The sequence below is a fragment of the Bombyx mandarina genome, chromosome 01 (genome assembly GCF_030267445.1).
Source record: "Bombyx mandarina strain Sakado chromosome 01, ASM3026744v2".
Taxonomy (NCBI): domain Eukaryota; kingdom Metazoa; phylum Arthropoda; class Insecta; order Lepidoptera; family Bombycidae; genus Bombyx; species Bombyx mandarina.
In genome coordinates this window covers 979,737-994,375 of record NC_143208.1, presented here as the reverse complement: position 1 = coordinate 994,375, position 14,639 = coordinate 979,737, and the positions used below count along the sequence as shown (strand labels likewise).

Sequence of the window (14,639 nt, the reverse complement as noted above, 5' to 3'; positions counted from 1 at the left end):
AAAAATAATTATACGGCTTAAATGTGAAGTTGGATGCAAAAAAATACAATTAAATCCCCTGTCGGGAAAAAAACGAAATTACTTTCCGAACAACCTATTATAATCTGGAAACTCTGGCCTTAAGAAGTTTAGGTGATATGCGGCATGCATATTGGGATGAGCTCCAGGTGAACCCTTTACTTCGGATAGTGGAAACTCGTTTATTCATTGCACCAATCGATATTTGAAATGAACACCTGCGATACTTACTGGTGGTAGGAGCTCTTGTGAGCTTACTGGTGGTAGGAGCTCTTGTGAGTTTACTGGTGGTAGGACCTCTTGTGAGTTTACTGGTGGTAGGACCTCTTGTGAGTTTACTGGTGGTAGGACCTCTTGTGAGTTTACTGGTGGTAGGACCTCTTGTGAGTTACTGGTGGTAGGACCTCTTGTGAATCCGCGCGGGTAGGTACCACCGCCCTGCCTATTTCTGCCGTGAAGCAGTAATGCGTTTCGGTTTGAAGAGTGGGGCAGCCGTTGTAATTATACTGAGACCTTAGAACTTATATCTCAAGGTGGGTGGCGCATTTACGTTGTAGATGTCTATAGGCTCCAGTAACCACTTAATACCAGGTGGGCTGTGAGCTCGTCCACACATCTAAGCAATAAAAAAATGAAAAATAAAAATTCGAACGGAATTAGTTATAACGTAAATATTCCACGCATTGTCATGCGATTTGAGTATTGCTCCGTAAAATCATATTGTAGCATAGTCGATGAGTTCTTAGGCCGCTAATCGCTTCTTATTTAGGTATGCTTAGGCGTATTATAAGTCTGTAATGGTAGGAACTACCCTGTTTGTTTCTGCAACCAAGCATTCATGCTTTCTGGTTGGAAGGGTGGGAAAATCTTTATAGTATACAATTACAACTTCGATCTCATCTTTCAAGGCAGCTAACGGTATCCTTATTCTAAAGTATACCGGTTGCAAAAACCAATAACAATATCAACAAGTGGCACGTAGATTCCTACACCCATCTATTAATAAAGAAATTATTATACCTCCACCCAACCTTTACTTTCTGTAATACAATATATATTTCACATTTAATATTATTCGAGAAATTTCTGAAAAATTATGATTCATATAAATTTATTTTTATTTAAGAAATTATATTATATTAAACAACACATTTATCTATATATTAATACGTGAAGCAAAAACTTTGTATCCCTTTTTACGAAAATTGCGCGGACGGAGGAGTATGCAATTTTCCACACTTATAGAGAATATAGAGAAGAAGTGCACAATGATAATATTTTTTTAAAATAATGCGTAAAAGATACATTAAATAAATAAAGAAAACATTACACACACTACATACCATGTATTTGACGCACACACGCATTCATACTATTTATTTATTGTCAAACTTTTGTTCTTGACGTCTGTTGTCAAATTGAGAATAGATTAAATTTGGTTTGCCTTTGTTAATATTTTTTATAGTGTAGTCTTGGCGAAATTTGTGATTATAGAAGTATAAAATACAATCATAATAGTGTACAAACTTACAATTCCAATTAATTATAGTCGAATTTCGACTACTGCGGGACCTCTAGTTTTGTTTAATTTGTGTCACTTTGTCTCTGCCCAGCGCGCAGCAATTCAGTAACATTCAAACGAATGTCGCATTTTTACAACTAAATTTCCTTTCACAGATTTACATTCAGACACCGGACGAAAAGAAAACTTGAATACTTCGATCTTTTTCCGTTTTGCTTGTCGAGCCGTCTAGAACTAGAAGATACTCCATCGGCCGATACACGTAGCTTAAGGTAGCGATAACAAATTGAAGATAAATAATAATTACATTTTAAACTAAACCAATATCATCACAATTCTCTACTATTTGTCTTTCGTTTTTTTAAGTAGGCCCATTTGTTTTGTATTCAGATTTGCCGTGTTCATTGATGTGAGCAACTGGCTATTTAATTGTCGAGCGCTTATAATAGTCGGAAGAGGTTTCTAAATGTATTTTATAGATTACGAAGTTGATTATGAACTACTATTACTTATCTACATCGTTGTACTGTTTTGTTTGGTTTTTATATTCAACCATTAGGCTGCGAGTACCGATCGCCATTTCGATAGTCGTTCACGAACGAAACGGGGCTTTGTCGCTACCAAAGAGATTATTTTTCACTTTTTTGTTTGGCTCGCATTAAATTGAAAAATTTGTATTTTTTTCGTACAACCAAGTCCCGTTTGGGTTCAACTACAACACGTTAGTTATAACTGCACGAATCTTTTTAGCATTTAAGCATATTCGGTGTTAGATATTAAGCTGAGGCATTCGTAACGTAAATCCACACAAACTAGGTTATTCTATTAACTAACGTGTTGGCTATCAGTCTCATGTTTAGTTTAGTTATTTCTTAAACATAAGACACGAGGATGCTCTCACCAGAGGACGACCCTGTGGCTTATGTCCCTACATTCATTATGTTTGTCTTATTCAACATATTACTACTCTTATCCTACTTCTTGATGTGGTTTATTTTCCGTATAATAATATAATTAACGTTTTTGAATGTTTGGAAATAGCGCACAAATGGCATATAGGAAGAAAACGTGCAAGGACTGATTTTATCAGGAGGAAATATATTAAAGATGGTTAGATTTGTAAGGTCGCATTTACAACATAAAAAAACGTCTTTACCTAATAAAGGAGCCAGGTTTCCAGACGTTTAGCTTACTAAGTTTAATATAATATTCAATGTATGTAACCATAGTTTTAAAATATTTAAATCTTATTCAACAAATTTCATCTCTTTTTAATAGGCTAAGCATGTAATCGTAGATTATAAGCAATTATGGTTACCAATTATGGTTGAGTTTTATTCCGGGATGTATGTGTGGAAAGCAATGCCAAAGATGTAAAATGGAAGTGACGGCACGCTTACGGCACACTAATATTATTTAATCTATGTCTATTGGCAGAATAAAAAACTAAAAAAAAAACTAATAAAATGTCTTAAAAAATACGAATGCTTGTTTCATTTATTTTTAAATCCTTACGTTTCAATTTCAAACATGTAAAGGCTTAAATTCTAACTGTTGTTAATCAGTCAGTTAATCGGTTAATACTATGCTTTATTTCTTCTGAATAAAGCTTAGCTTATCTTGTTGAATTGGAATGATTAAACAAAACGGAAATCCAACTTTAGTAACGAGTGCGTATGCACAGAAAACCCTGGTACCCGTAATGAAACAAATTATCATTTTTGAAGGTTTGATTTTACTACTTATTATGGAACTTTTTTTTTCCTACCTAAGCTAAGAGCCTTGAGAGACTATTTCGGCGTAACCTAGTAGGTGAGCTCACGGGTTCGACGAGAACAATGACCGGTCTTTGAGGTAGCTAAAAGCACCGTTAGTGGATCGGGAGGATCCGAAATGACGTGTTTTGGGCGACGTCGGCTGCTTTCCATTCTGTCCGCAGATCCAGAATGGAAGTTACCGGCGGCCACGATGAGAGGGTTCTCGTGTCGTGCCGCTTTGTCGAAGTGGTATGGAACAAAACTCAATGTTAGTTATTTATACTTTTTGCCTATGTAGGCAGACGAGCTTACGGCCCACCTGATGGTGAGTGGTTACCATCGCTTATGGACATCATCAATGCTAGGGGCAGAGCCAGCCGCTGCCTGGCGTTTAATACTCTCCACAGGCCTCGTTTGAAGAAGGACATCTCATAGCGCTCGGGAAACAACTTGAAGGGGAGCTCATTCCAAAGCCAGATGGTACATTGCCGAAAATATCTCTGGAAGCGCACTGTGGATGAACGCAGTGGTTCTAGGTAATATGAATGAACTCTTTCTACTCTGGTGACGGGCGGTGCGATGGTAAAAACGAGATAATAGAATTATCTCAAACAGTTCCACATAATAATATATGTATTTCATTAGAAAAAAATGATTCTGCCTGCGAGTTTTGAACACCGTCATAGTCTACATCAGGCGTCTTATGATATAAGCTACGATTTTTTGGCGTGTGTTATCGACATTTCAATTCCTTTGACAATTAATTGCTGCTATTGTAGTTACATAAAATATATTTATTAGGAATCCCTTGTACAACGTTAACCAAATTCAAAGAGCTTAATTAAATGTTTTAAAAGTCTTAAAATATGGCTTTATGGACTATGTTCCCATTGCCTGTTTAGTTGTCAGAACAGAAATAAAATTAATTCACATGGCAATGCGAGAGTTTAAGCTATTCTTATACAAAATAACAAACAATAAGAACATACATTTTAATTACCGGAGAAATCGCGATTTTCAATTAAAAATAAATGATCTTCAATTTATTTTTATTTTCCATACTTTTGGCACATACACATATTATGTTTATGTAATACGACCTATTGTATACGGAATTTCGGGAGCAATTCATATAAATCGGGATGGTTTTATTCTGCTACTGATCTAAATATATTATCATTATCATCTCAGCCTTCCACTATCCATCGCTGAACATAGGTCTACCCAATTAATCTCCATCTCCATCTCAATACTAACCACATGGAGTGAGCGTGAAACCAATCACTTACCAAGTTTGTTTATGGGACACGTTAGACTGCACAAACCTTCAGTGCATTTCCGAGAATTCCTCTCCTAATTAATCAGACCTGACATAATTACCCACCACTTTGATGACGCGATAACCTTTACACATGTACCTTGTAGTATGTACAGCTGCAGCGGCAGCTATCATTGAAGAACTGCCTGAATCACGTTAACGAAATCTTGAAGATAAGTGTGTACATACACACGTTCTGAACGAGAATACAGAGGCCGCTGGCTTAAAAATCAAGTTTATCCACTGAGCGTAAAATAGTCCGTTGTCGTATTCCTCCAAAGCTATAAAAGTTTAAGTCTGTAACTAGCATTGCCGCCACAAAGCAGTCCGGGAGTTGCTGGAATAGCCCCTTGCACTCTATTACCCGACGTCCGATCTCTGCTTGGGGTCAGAACCCGGTCAGAGTGGGGTTTTCCCGCGGTCGATACTTTCTCGGACTTTTCCTTAGGCTACCAAAGATTAGGTAGACTACTGGCAACCGTTTTCAATCACGCAATAAACTTGTCTATCGCCGATGGTGATAAAAATAAAACAATTGACGACTCATTCAAATTCTATATATTTTTTTTAATCCTTCACTACTCCGGAAGAATCCAAAAGGTTAACGTTAAAGGAAAGAGATCTTCCGGTGTCTTACTTAATATGGGTGTTCCTCAGGGTTCCATATTGGGTCCCTTCCTATTTCTTGTGTATATGAATGATTTACCAAAGTTTATTGAAACCCGTCACGAGGTCGCATTATTCGCTGACGATACATCCTTATAGTTTAAAATTAAACGACATTTGGAAGATTATGACGATGTGTATGATGCTATCTCGCGCGTGGTACATTGGTTTAGTGTTAATAATCTGTTATTAAATAACAAAAAAACAAAATGTATAAAATTTACCACACCTAATGTTAGACAAGTAGACACTAATATTACTGTAAGTGGAGAGACACTGTGGATTCGACAGTTTTTCTTGGTATAACAGTTGATTCCAAGCTGCAGTCCTCATATATGCAAGTTAGCGAGTAGACTTAGTTCTGCAGCGTTTGAGGTAAAAAAATACGAACGTATACTAATGAAGATACGGCACGTCTGGTTTATTTCAGTTATTTTCATAGCGTTATGTCCTATGGCATTTTGCTATGGGGCAATGCTGCCGATGTCGAAACGATTTTCATCCTGCGGAAGAGGGCTATTCGTGCTATTTATAATATACACCCGAGGGAATCCTTGAGGGACAAGTTTAAGGAAATAAAAATTCTAACTTTAGCGTCCCAATACATTTTTGAAAATTTATTGTACGTGCGTAAAAACATTGAAGAATTCCCCAGAGTCTGCGATTTGCATAATGTGAACACTAGGAACAAACATAGGCTTGCGTTGCCGGCGGCTCGAATTAAGAAAATAAGCAACTCTTTTAGGGGGCTGAGTGTACAACTTTTCAACAAGATCCCACTAAACGTTCAATTACTACCTGTTCATAGATTTAAGAAAACTGTCAAGGAACGTTTGTGCAACAAGGCATATTATAAAGTTAAGGATTATCTACTATATAGATGGCACTACGTGGGAATGAGGCGTTCGCTCCTGGCCTTTTCATTTTTCATTATTATTATTATTTTGTAATTGTATTTTTTGACTTGTTTTTTCGTTTATTGCAAATATTGTTATTTATTTAAAAAAAAAAAAAAAAATTAGAGAAAAAAAAAAAAAACCGCTGAGTTTGTTTCGCCGGTTCTTCTCAGGACTGTGGCTTTTTTTGGAACCGGTGGTAGAGTTAACATTGTTATTTATATTTTGACATTCAACAAGTGTCTTATACTGACATCTAAGTTGAAATAAATGATTTTGAATTTGAATTTGAATTTGAACTATTGTAGGTTCCGCCACATATGAGACCTATTGCCGAAACTAATATGTCTAATAACGTTGACGTATTTCTCTCGGAATAGCTTCTTGCCTTTTCTTTCACCGTTTGAACAATAAAAGAGAATGGGATCTTCGTCGAGGGAAATTCATTCAATTTGGATAAGACGAAGCTCAAGTCTAGTCCAGTGGTGGGTGGCTTATGGAGATTATGATGTCATCTCAAATAACCTCGGTATCGACAGCTCAACTTGTTGATTTCAAAAGAGACTACAAGTACAAAACCCTTAAAATTATTTTTCCCCTTTTTTACATTAAAATTTGAGAAACACTTTTCAAAGTTACCATAATCAAAATACCACTCCCAATGGTTATGGGGTTAATGAAAATTAAAATTAAAAATTCTAAAATTATCTCAAATTCGTGGTATAACTAAAGCCTTAAACGGCGCTGCTGAAGGAGTGGCTCCGTCCACATGATCCAAGGACGGCAGACCTTCCCCCGGTACAGGCACCAGCGAGAACCTCTGCAGCATTGTAGTAGTGAAAACGAAGATATTGCACTTGGCTAATGCATCGCCCATGCAGCGATGCTTCGCAAGACCGAAGGGAAAGTAGTGGTCAGGCAGACTGACCCTCCCGTTTACCAGGAACCTCTCAGGCTTGAAGGAGTACGGCTCCGGGAAGTAGTTCTCGTCAAGTAGAATATTCGTGAAGTTACTGACTACCATTGTGTCCTGGAAATAAACGTAATATACTAAAGTCCAATTTTTTGTGTAACATAAAATGGTGATAATCATTTACTAAGTTAATTCACCATTTATTATCTATGTTACCGGAAATGTATGAAATCAAGGAATTGTATACAAATCCTAGGAAATGTGTACAATTCCGATACTATTTAGGAAATGTATAAAATATTGTTTGAAAAACTATTTAATGTATAGAAATCCTAGGAAATGTATAAATTTCCTCGGAATTGTATATAATTCCAATATCGTATTAGGAAATGTATAAAGTAAATGCTTTCTGTAATAAAACACGTTGTTAATAATATTTTTTTATTATAACACTATTGAGACAATCGGGTAACAGTCATACCGTAAAATAATAATAATATGTTCATATTATCTTACTAATTAAACCTTCTAAAATCAACTATCTATTAACTTTTAACGTATCACAAAATCAACTTATATTTATTCTTATAAAATCAAATTTTCATTTGGCAAGTAATCAGTCTGATAATTAAGTAATTATAAATGTCAAAGTATAAAAGTAAATCTTTATATTATAATACTTTGTCAGTCCATATAGCTATTTATTTTTGCAGGGTAAGCTCGAATGGCATTTGGAAGTACATAATACTTTATTTTTAAAACCCAGACATCTTGATGTAGCACAGTTTTTCTTGCAAAGGCACTTCTTAAATCCCTGGCCGGTTCCAGTGGATTGCAAGTTGGCAACTGACCGTAGTGCAAGACTCGTCCCGCTGTCCCCGCGTACCCATCAATATCTTAAATGTTTTACATTTCCGATTGGTATTTAGGAAATGTATAGATTTCCTAGGAAATGTGTAATGTGTAAGTATAATATAATTTATTTCACACATTTCCGTGCGATTTTAGGAATTACATACATTTCCTAGGAATTGTATACAATGACGGATTACATACATTTCCGGTAACATCTATACTAATATGTATTAAATGAGAAAGTGGGTTTGTCAGATGTTTTTGGGACGCTTAAAGTTTAATACTTTACTTGTGTACTTAATTATAATTATAATAACTTTTAGTATACAAGTTGTCAGAGGTAGAATTTTCTAGATGAAAGCGAGTGAAGTAACGGGTAAAATTTAAGAAATATAGTAAAGATTCATGACGTCTGACTTTCAAGTGTTAGAGCGCCATCTGTGATTTGAGAAATGAACTTTATGAAACGGCAACGATGAGTCTTTATTTGTTTTAGTTCAAAGACAAGATGCTTTAAAATATTACTAGAGGTCACCACATAGTTTGTTACTTATCAAAACTGTTAAATAGATGGCGCTGTTAGCATAATTATTTGACTTTCATAATCCTATAAGTTAAAGAATATATCGATCATAGCTTCCATTAGTTACGTTACGATAGTAAAAATTTAACAAAAATTGCCTTATTAATTGACAATAAATTCAGTTTTTTCTTACAATGAGGCTGAGTCATAAAATCAAATCATTTAAAGAACCAAAGTGCAAGACCTCTAGTCCCTACTGAAGGGTTTATGATTTTGGTTAAATACCTCAGGTATATGGCATCCAGCTAAAGTGGTGTCTCGTAGAGCCCGATGCGGTACACCGAAGGTACGTCCCATAAAGTGTCTGACACACTCATGGACTATTGCTTCGTTATAGGGCATGCTGAAACGACAAACATACCATAGATACACCATAGATCGTCGCTCTAATTAATTCAAAAGCAACGTCTGAAACTATTGGCACAGCACTGTATCTTTTGGATATTTTGTTAATTTGTTACCTCAGAGGCTAGAGGCGTATTTTATCGAGTCTCTCTCTTCTCATCTATACAAAGAAATAAAATTGGAGTGTCTGTTTGTAATAATAAAATAACCACTTTTTACTAAATGCGTAAGTATGTATACACAGTACATAATATCAAAATAACATTTCTATTTATTTTGTCTGTCTGGCTTTCTGTTTGTTCCGGCTAATCTCTGGAACTGATGGATAGGCAGCTGATGATATTATTATAAGGAGTAACTTAGGCTACTTTTTTTAGACTAGCTTCGCCCCGCGGCGTCACCCGCGGCACGACAATAACCGCGGGTAACATCGCGGGACTCGGCTATCTCTACTTGTATATATAAAAATGAATTGCTGTTCGTTAGTCTCGCTAAAACTCGAGAACGGCTGAACCGATTTTGCTAATTTTGGTCTTGAATTATTCGTGGAAGTCCAGAAAAGGCTTAAATGGTGAATAAATATGAAAATGCTCGGAATTATATAGAAACAAACAATTTTGTTTTTCCTTTGATGTGTCCCCCGTCGGGCGGATTCCTTTTGTTTATTTTAAGTTTATTTTATACAAAAGTTTAGGTATTTTATTTATCGATTGAGGCACTTCGAAGTCTGCCGGGTCAATTAGTTAATAATAAAATATAATGTTTCTGAAGCGTCACATAACATTAAGGTGGGCATTTCGACTAACCACACTGACCACATAATGTTTTAAATTCGTGTATAATTTCGGAAAATATGAAATGATGCCTCGCTTTTCTTTTCTTTTCTTTTATTGCTGTTGTAGGCATTTGAGCATACGGACCACCTGATGGTGAGTGGTTACCGTCACCCATGGATTTCAGTAATGCCAGGGGTAGAGATAAGCCGCTGCCTACCAAAAGCAGAACGCTTTCGTATTTATAAATGTCGAGAGACAGACAGACCACAGACTATGGTCTCCGATAACCACCTAGAACTAAGTGAACCCTGAGATCATTAATGATGGAACTCACTCTTCATAGTTGACATTGAGGAATGTACTAAATGAAAAATATTATGAGACGCGTCCGTAAATAAAATATTTGTCTTGCATACAATGCAACCGGAGCCTGTTGTTACATAAATCTGTACGGTAATTCAACCAGGTCATCAGGTGTATCAGGTACAGTTAGATGTTTAGAGCGTTTTGAGATATTCTATTTGTACTCACTTAGGCTTATCGTTCACGCTCGGTACCCGATCTTTTCCTACAACCCTGTCAATTTCCTCCTGAGCTTTCCTTTGGACTTCCTGCTCTCTAACGAGATAGCTGAAGCAGAAGCTCATACTCTTGCTGGTCGTCTCCGTGCCCGCCATGAACATGTCCATGCACATGGCCACGAGCTGTCCCTCGGAATACGTGTTCACTTCTCCGTGCTCACGCAAAGCCCTTATGTACACATCCATAAAGTCCTTATCCTCTTTATCTGGCTGAAAACTGTCTTTATGTCTCGCTAGTTCTTCTCTCAAGAACTTCCAGATTCTCTTATGCGTTTTAATGAAATCTCTATAACCGGATAAGGTCGGTGCTACGATGCTCAATATCGGGAAGTGACTGAAGGCTGTACCGACCATGTCGACGGCTGCGAACAAATCGAACAGCATGCTTTGAAGGATCTTCATCTGTGGGTCGCTTGGATTGTACCTATTCCCGGCCATCATCGTCCATAGAGTATTCAGAATGTAAACGTTGAAGAAGTTGTGCATTTGTATAACGGCTGATCCCCTGTCGCCGATCATGTGCATTACGTCGATGACTATGTGCTCGGCTTCCAGTTTCGCTGTCTCGCCCATACCGGATCTGCCAAAGCCGAATTCTTTAAGGTGCTTGATGAGGAAGCGCCTTTGCTCCTTCCACAGTTCCCCGTCTGTTAACAAGACACCTCGTCGTTCTCCCCACGTTCTGGTTTGATAAAAGATTCCCTTCGGTCTTCCGTCGATGTCCTCATTGAATAACATCTCTTTGTTTGCTTCTAAGCTATTCACCATCACGATTCGGTCTTTCCCTATTCTCAAACCCAGTACTGGAGTCTCCTTGCAGTAGGTTAGAGATAATTCTCTAACGGCTTTGTACAGGTAGCCGGTTTTTTCTCGAAGCTTGTAAACTTCCTTTGCGCACCCAAGAATCGGTGTCCATTTCGGGCCGGGAGGGAATTTTCTCGGTTTGAGGGTATCCAAAAAGAGATACAAGCACACCGCTAACAGAACCGCTAGCGCTGCCAGCCACATCTGAAAAAAGGAGAATAGTATATAATATATTTTTAAGTTATTTTAAACTGTCGTTGTATCGGTCGCGGTGAAAACCGATATTGCAATAGATGACTCCGCGAGCTGTCCGCTTTACAATATATCTCGCTCAGCAAATATTTCGTACATTTTAATGTTTTAGTTCGCCGCACACAATGTGTTTTTATGTGTGTTTAACGTAAAAAAATACAAAATGCAGAATTTTATAGTTTAATAAACATATTACTGGTAGATTTTTCATCAAAATTTATCATATGCCAGTTTAAAAATGGTTTTTCTCTTAACATCAATAAATTAAATAAATCTGTTTCTATAATTATATTTTTTGTATAAATACGTTCTTGTAATGTGGGTCGAAACTTCTGTCTCGTGTAATAGTTAGGACTGACACTGAACAAGATCTACCAGAAAAAATAAGTATTAGAGAGGTTATTAGAAAAAAAAACACAAGAAGATACTAATACAAAAAAATAGTTTTAGTAAAAGTAGAATATTAAAAGAACTTGTTTTCTAATTTATAATACTAATAAAATTATATAATTTTGTATACGAATGTAATATTAATGCAAAATCTGAAGTCTGAAGAAAAATAATAATAATAATAATACTAATACTAGTCCACAAGGACTCCGCAACAGGCACCCGCACTCGGTGGAGGGCGGCGCATGCGATGGACTCGTGAACAAAATTCCAATGTCATGCGCGCTCACTTTGGGGCTGTGGGGGGAGCGTGCTGATGGACCAGACGGAGTCTCGGGTATTTCTGGTGGATATCACCATCCCCTACGACGAGAACCTCGTGCGGGCCGAGGCAGATAAAAAGACCAAATATTTGGACCTGGCGCACGAGGTGACCGATATGTGGAGGGTGGTATCTACAGAAATAATCCCGGTAGTTGTGTCGGTGAATGGTTTGGTCCCTAAAAGCCTCTCAAAACATCTCGAGAGGCTTGGTCTCAATAAAAAGTCGGTGGTGGCCCAAATGCAAAAAGCAGTCTTGCTCGACAATGCCCGTATAGTTCGCCGGTTTCTCTCCCAATAGTCCCTAACGCTCCGGCCGATTGTTGCCCACCTCGCCGGAGTGTGTCCTGCCGTCTTCCCAGGCGTGGCAGTGTTTAATACATAATAATACTAATATATTATGTTATACTAATAAAAATAGAAAGGTGTAACAAAAGAAGAGTGATAGAATATAAACCAGGTATTTTTTTCTTTTTTCTCTACTTAAATATTAGTAGCCTAAGGGGCTATCGGAATCGCGACCCGCTGAGAAGATCCGGCGAGAAACTCAGCGAGCTGATGTGCATGAGTGCTTCTATTTGTATGCTCGCGCGTACTAAACTGATCTACATGCTATTTATACAGATATTGTAGCAAAACGAGATTTGAAGCAAAGCCTAGCCTTTGATTCATTAAAATCGAATGTTCCAGAAGAAGTCATACATTTAACGATAATTGCAATTCACTTTGCACTGTTAGAAGTTATAGTTATATATAGTAAATAATATATTATCAATACGAAAGTTGCCACACAACCGTTTTTGACGAAACTCGGTATCTACCTATGGAAATATTTTGAAACTGAGAGAGAACATTTTATTCCACCGCTGAGCACAGCTCTCCGATCAGACATTATAAAGTGTAGTTCACACAGGCTGCGAGCGGAAAGCTAGTCATCTATACATATAAATAAAATTGGAGTGTCTGTTTGTAATATTGAAATAGCCTCTTTTCACTACATGCATATGAATTTTTGTCTGTCTGTCTGTTTGTCTGTTTGTTCTGGCTAGTCTCTGGAGCGGCTGGATCGATTTTGACGGGACTTTCACTGATGATATAAGGAGTAACTTAAGCTACTTTTTTTAAGACTAGCTTTGCCCCGCGGCTTCACCCGCGGTACGACAATAACCGCGGATAACATCGCGGGTCTCAGCCATCAATAATAAAATTTAATGTTTCCGAAGCGAAGCGAGGGCGGGTCGCTAGTCACAAATAAATTTCTAATACGGTAAACAAGCTACACATTTTTTTTTTATTGCTTAGATGGATGGACGAGCTCACAGCCCACCTGGTGTTAAGTGGTTACTGGAGCCCATAGACATCTACAACGTAAATGCGCCACCAACCTCGAGATATAAGTTCTAAGATCTCAGTATAGTTACAACGGCTACCCCACCCTTCGAACCGAAACGCATTACTGCTTCACGGCGGAAATAGGCGGGGTGGTGGTACTTACCCGTGCGGACTCCCAAGAGGTCCTACCACCAGTGATAAACACATCCAAACATTTCGAATTAAAATGATTTCGCATTCAGGAAACTGTTACGAATGTTTGCATAAGTCGAGAGAAAGTGGAGCGTAACCAGCTAGACACTAATTCGCTTTGCAATTACGTTATTTAATATGATTTTGTACAAAAATAGGTTTTTTTTTATTACTTAGGTGGGTGGACGAGCTCACAGCCCACCTGGTGTTAAGTGGTTACTGGAGCCCATGTACATCTACAACGTAAATGCGCCACCCCCCTTGAGATATAAGTTCTAAAATCTCAGTATAGTTACAACGGCTGCCCCACCCTTCAAACCGAAACGCGTTACTGCTTCACGGCAGAAATAGGCAGGGTGGTGGTACCTACCCGCGCGGACTCACAAGAGGTTCTACCACCAGTAAATACACATAAATGCATATTACTTATTCAATATAGATTCTATTATCTTAGTAATATAGACTTATGGGATTGCGGCTCTATTTTGTTCCGCCCGGGGGCCGCAGATGTTAAAGGTCATGGTCGAAGATGGTTAAGAGCTGGGACGAAGATGGTATAGGCCCACCCACTAAATAATTCCCCTGCACTCTCATCTCAACTACCCAACCCTTTAAACAAGTATATATAACTGCCTCTCGACAGATGTCGGTTGAACGGTTATACAGCATCCCACTTGTGTTCACAGCATATAAACCTATGTTCGTAATGGCTAAGCCGAAATAAGCCCAGCAATGTTGTACTAAATCTGCGAGATAAACGTCTTTATTAAATACATTGATCCCGAACAAGAAACACCCTCAGATTACTGAGAGATTCTGAGGACAAAGATTCGACAAGTGTTGTTTGAATTAATAAAAATGTTGTGTGATAAAATAAGTGTGTGAAAAAAAACAATCTTCCCCTTAATTCAGTGCACTATTGTAGTAAAGAAAATATATTAGGTGTATTAACGTTTATGTGCTTTTAAGCGTTTATAAATTTTAATTGATCACCTTTTTAATCAAACTAGAGGTCCCGCAGTAGTCGAAATTCGACTATAATTAATTGGAATTGTAAGTTTGTACACTATTATGATTGTATTTTATACTTCTATAATCACAAATTTCGTCAAAACTAC

General features: G+C 37.5%; 2 protein-coding genes across 10 annotated transcripts in view; one reads left to right on the top strand and one right to left on the bottom strand.

Annotated features, from left to right (window-relative positions):
- LOC114246158 (alpha-1,3-mannosyl-glycoprotein 4-beta-N-acetylglucosaminyltransferase B) overlaps positions 1 to 3,021 on the top strand; it is a 107,581-nt gene extending 104,560 nt beyond the window's left edge. For all 9 annotated transcript variants that reach the window (XM_089740242.1, XM_028178610.2, XM_028178595.2 and 6 more), the window contains one exon: positions 1,696 to 3,021. In XM_089740242.1, the coding sequence (XP_089596368.1) occupies positions 1,696 to 1,731 (36 nt within the window). In that variant the 3' untranslated portion in view covers positions 1,732 to 3,021. The remainder of the gene's footprint in view (positions 1 to 1,695) is intronic.
- A 3,485-nt stretch (positions 3,022 to 6,506) lies between these two features.
- Positions 6,507 to 11,238, bottom strand: Cyp303a1 (Probable cytochrome P450 303a1). The gene is made up of 3 exons (XM_028178867.2): positions 10,181 to 11,238; positions 8,754 to 8,871; positions 6,507 to 7,207 (listed from the first exon to the last, which is right to left on the bottom strand). The coding sequence occupies exons 1-3, from the start codon at positions 11,236 to 11,238 to the stop codon at positions 6,887 to 6,889; spliced, it is 1,497 nt and encodes a 498-aa protein (XP_028034668.2). The 3' UTR covers positions 6,507 to 6,886.
- Between the last annotated feature and the right edge of the window lie 3,401 nt (positions 11,239 to 14,639).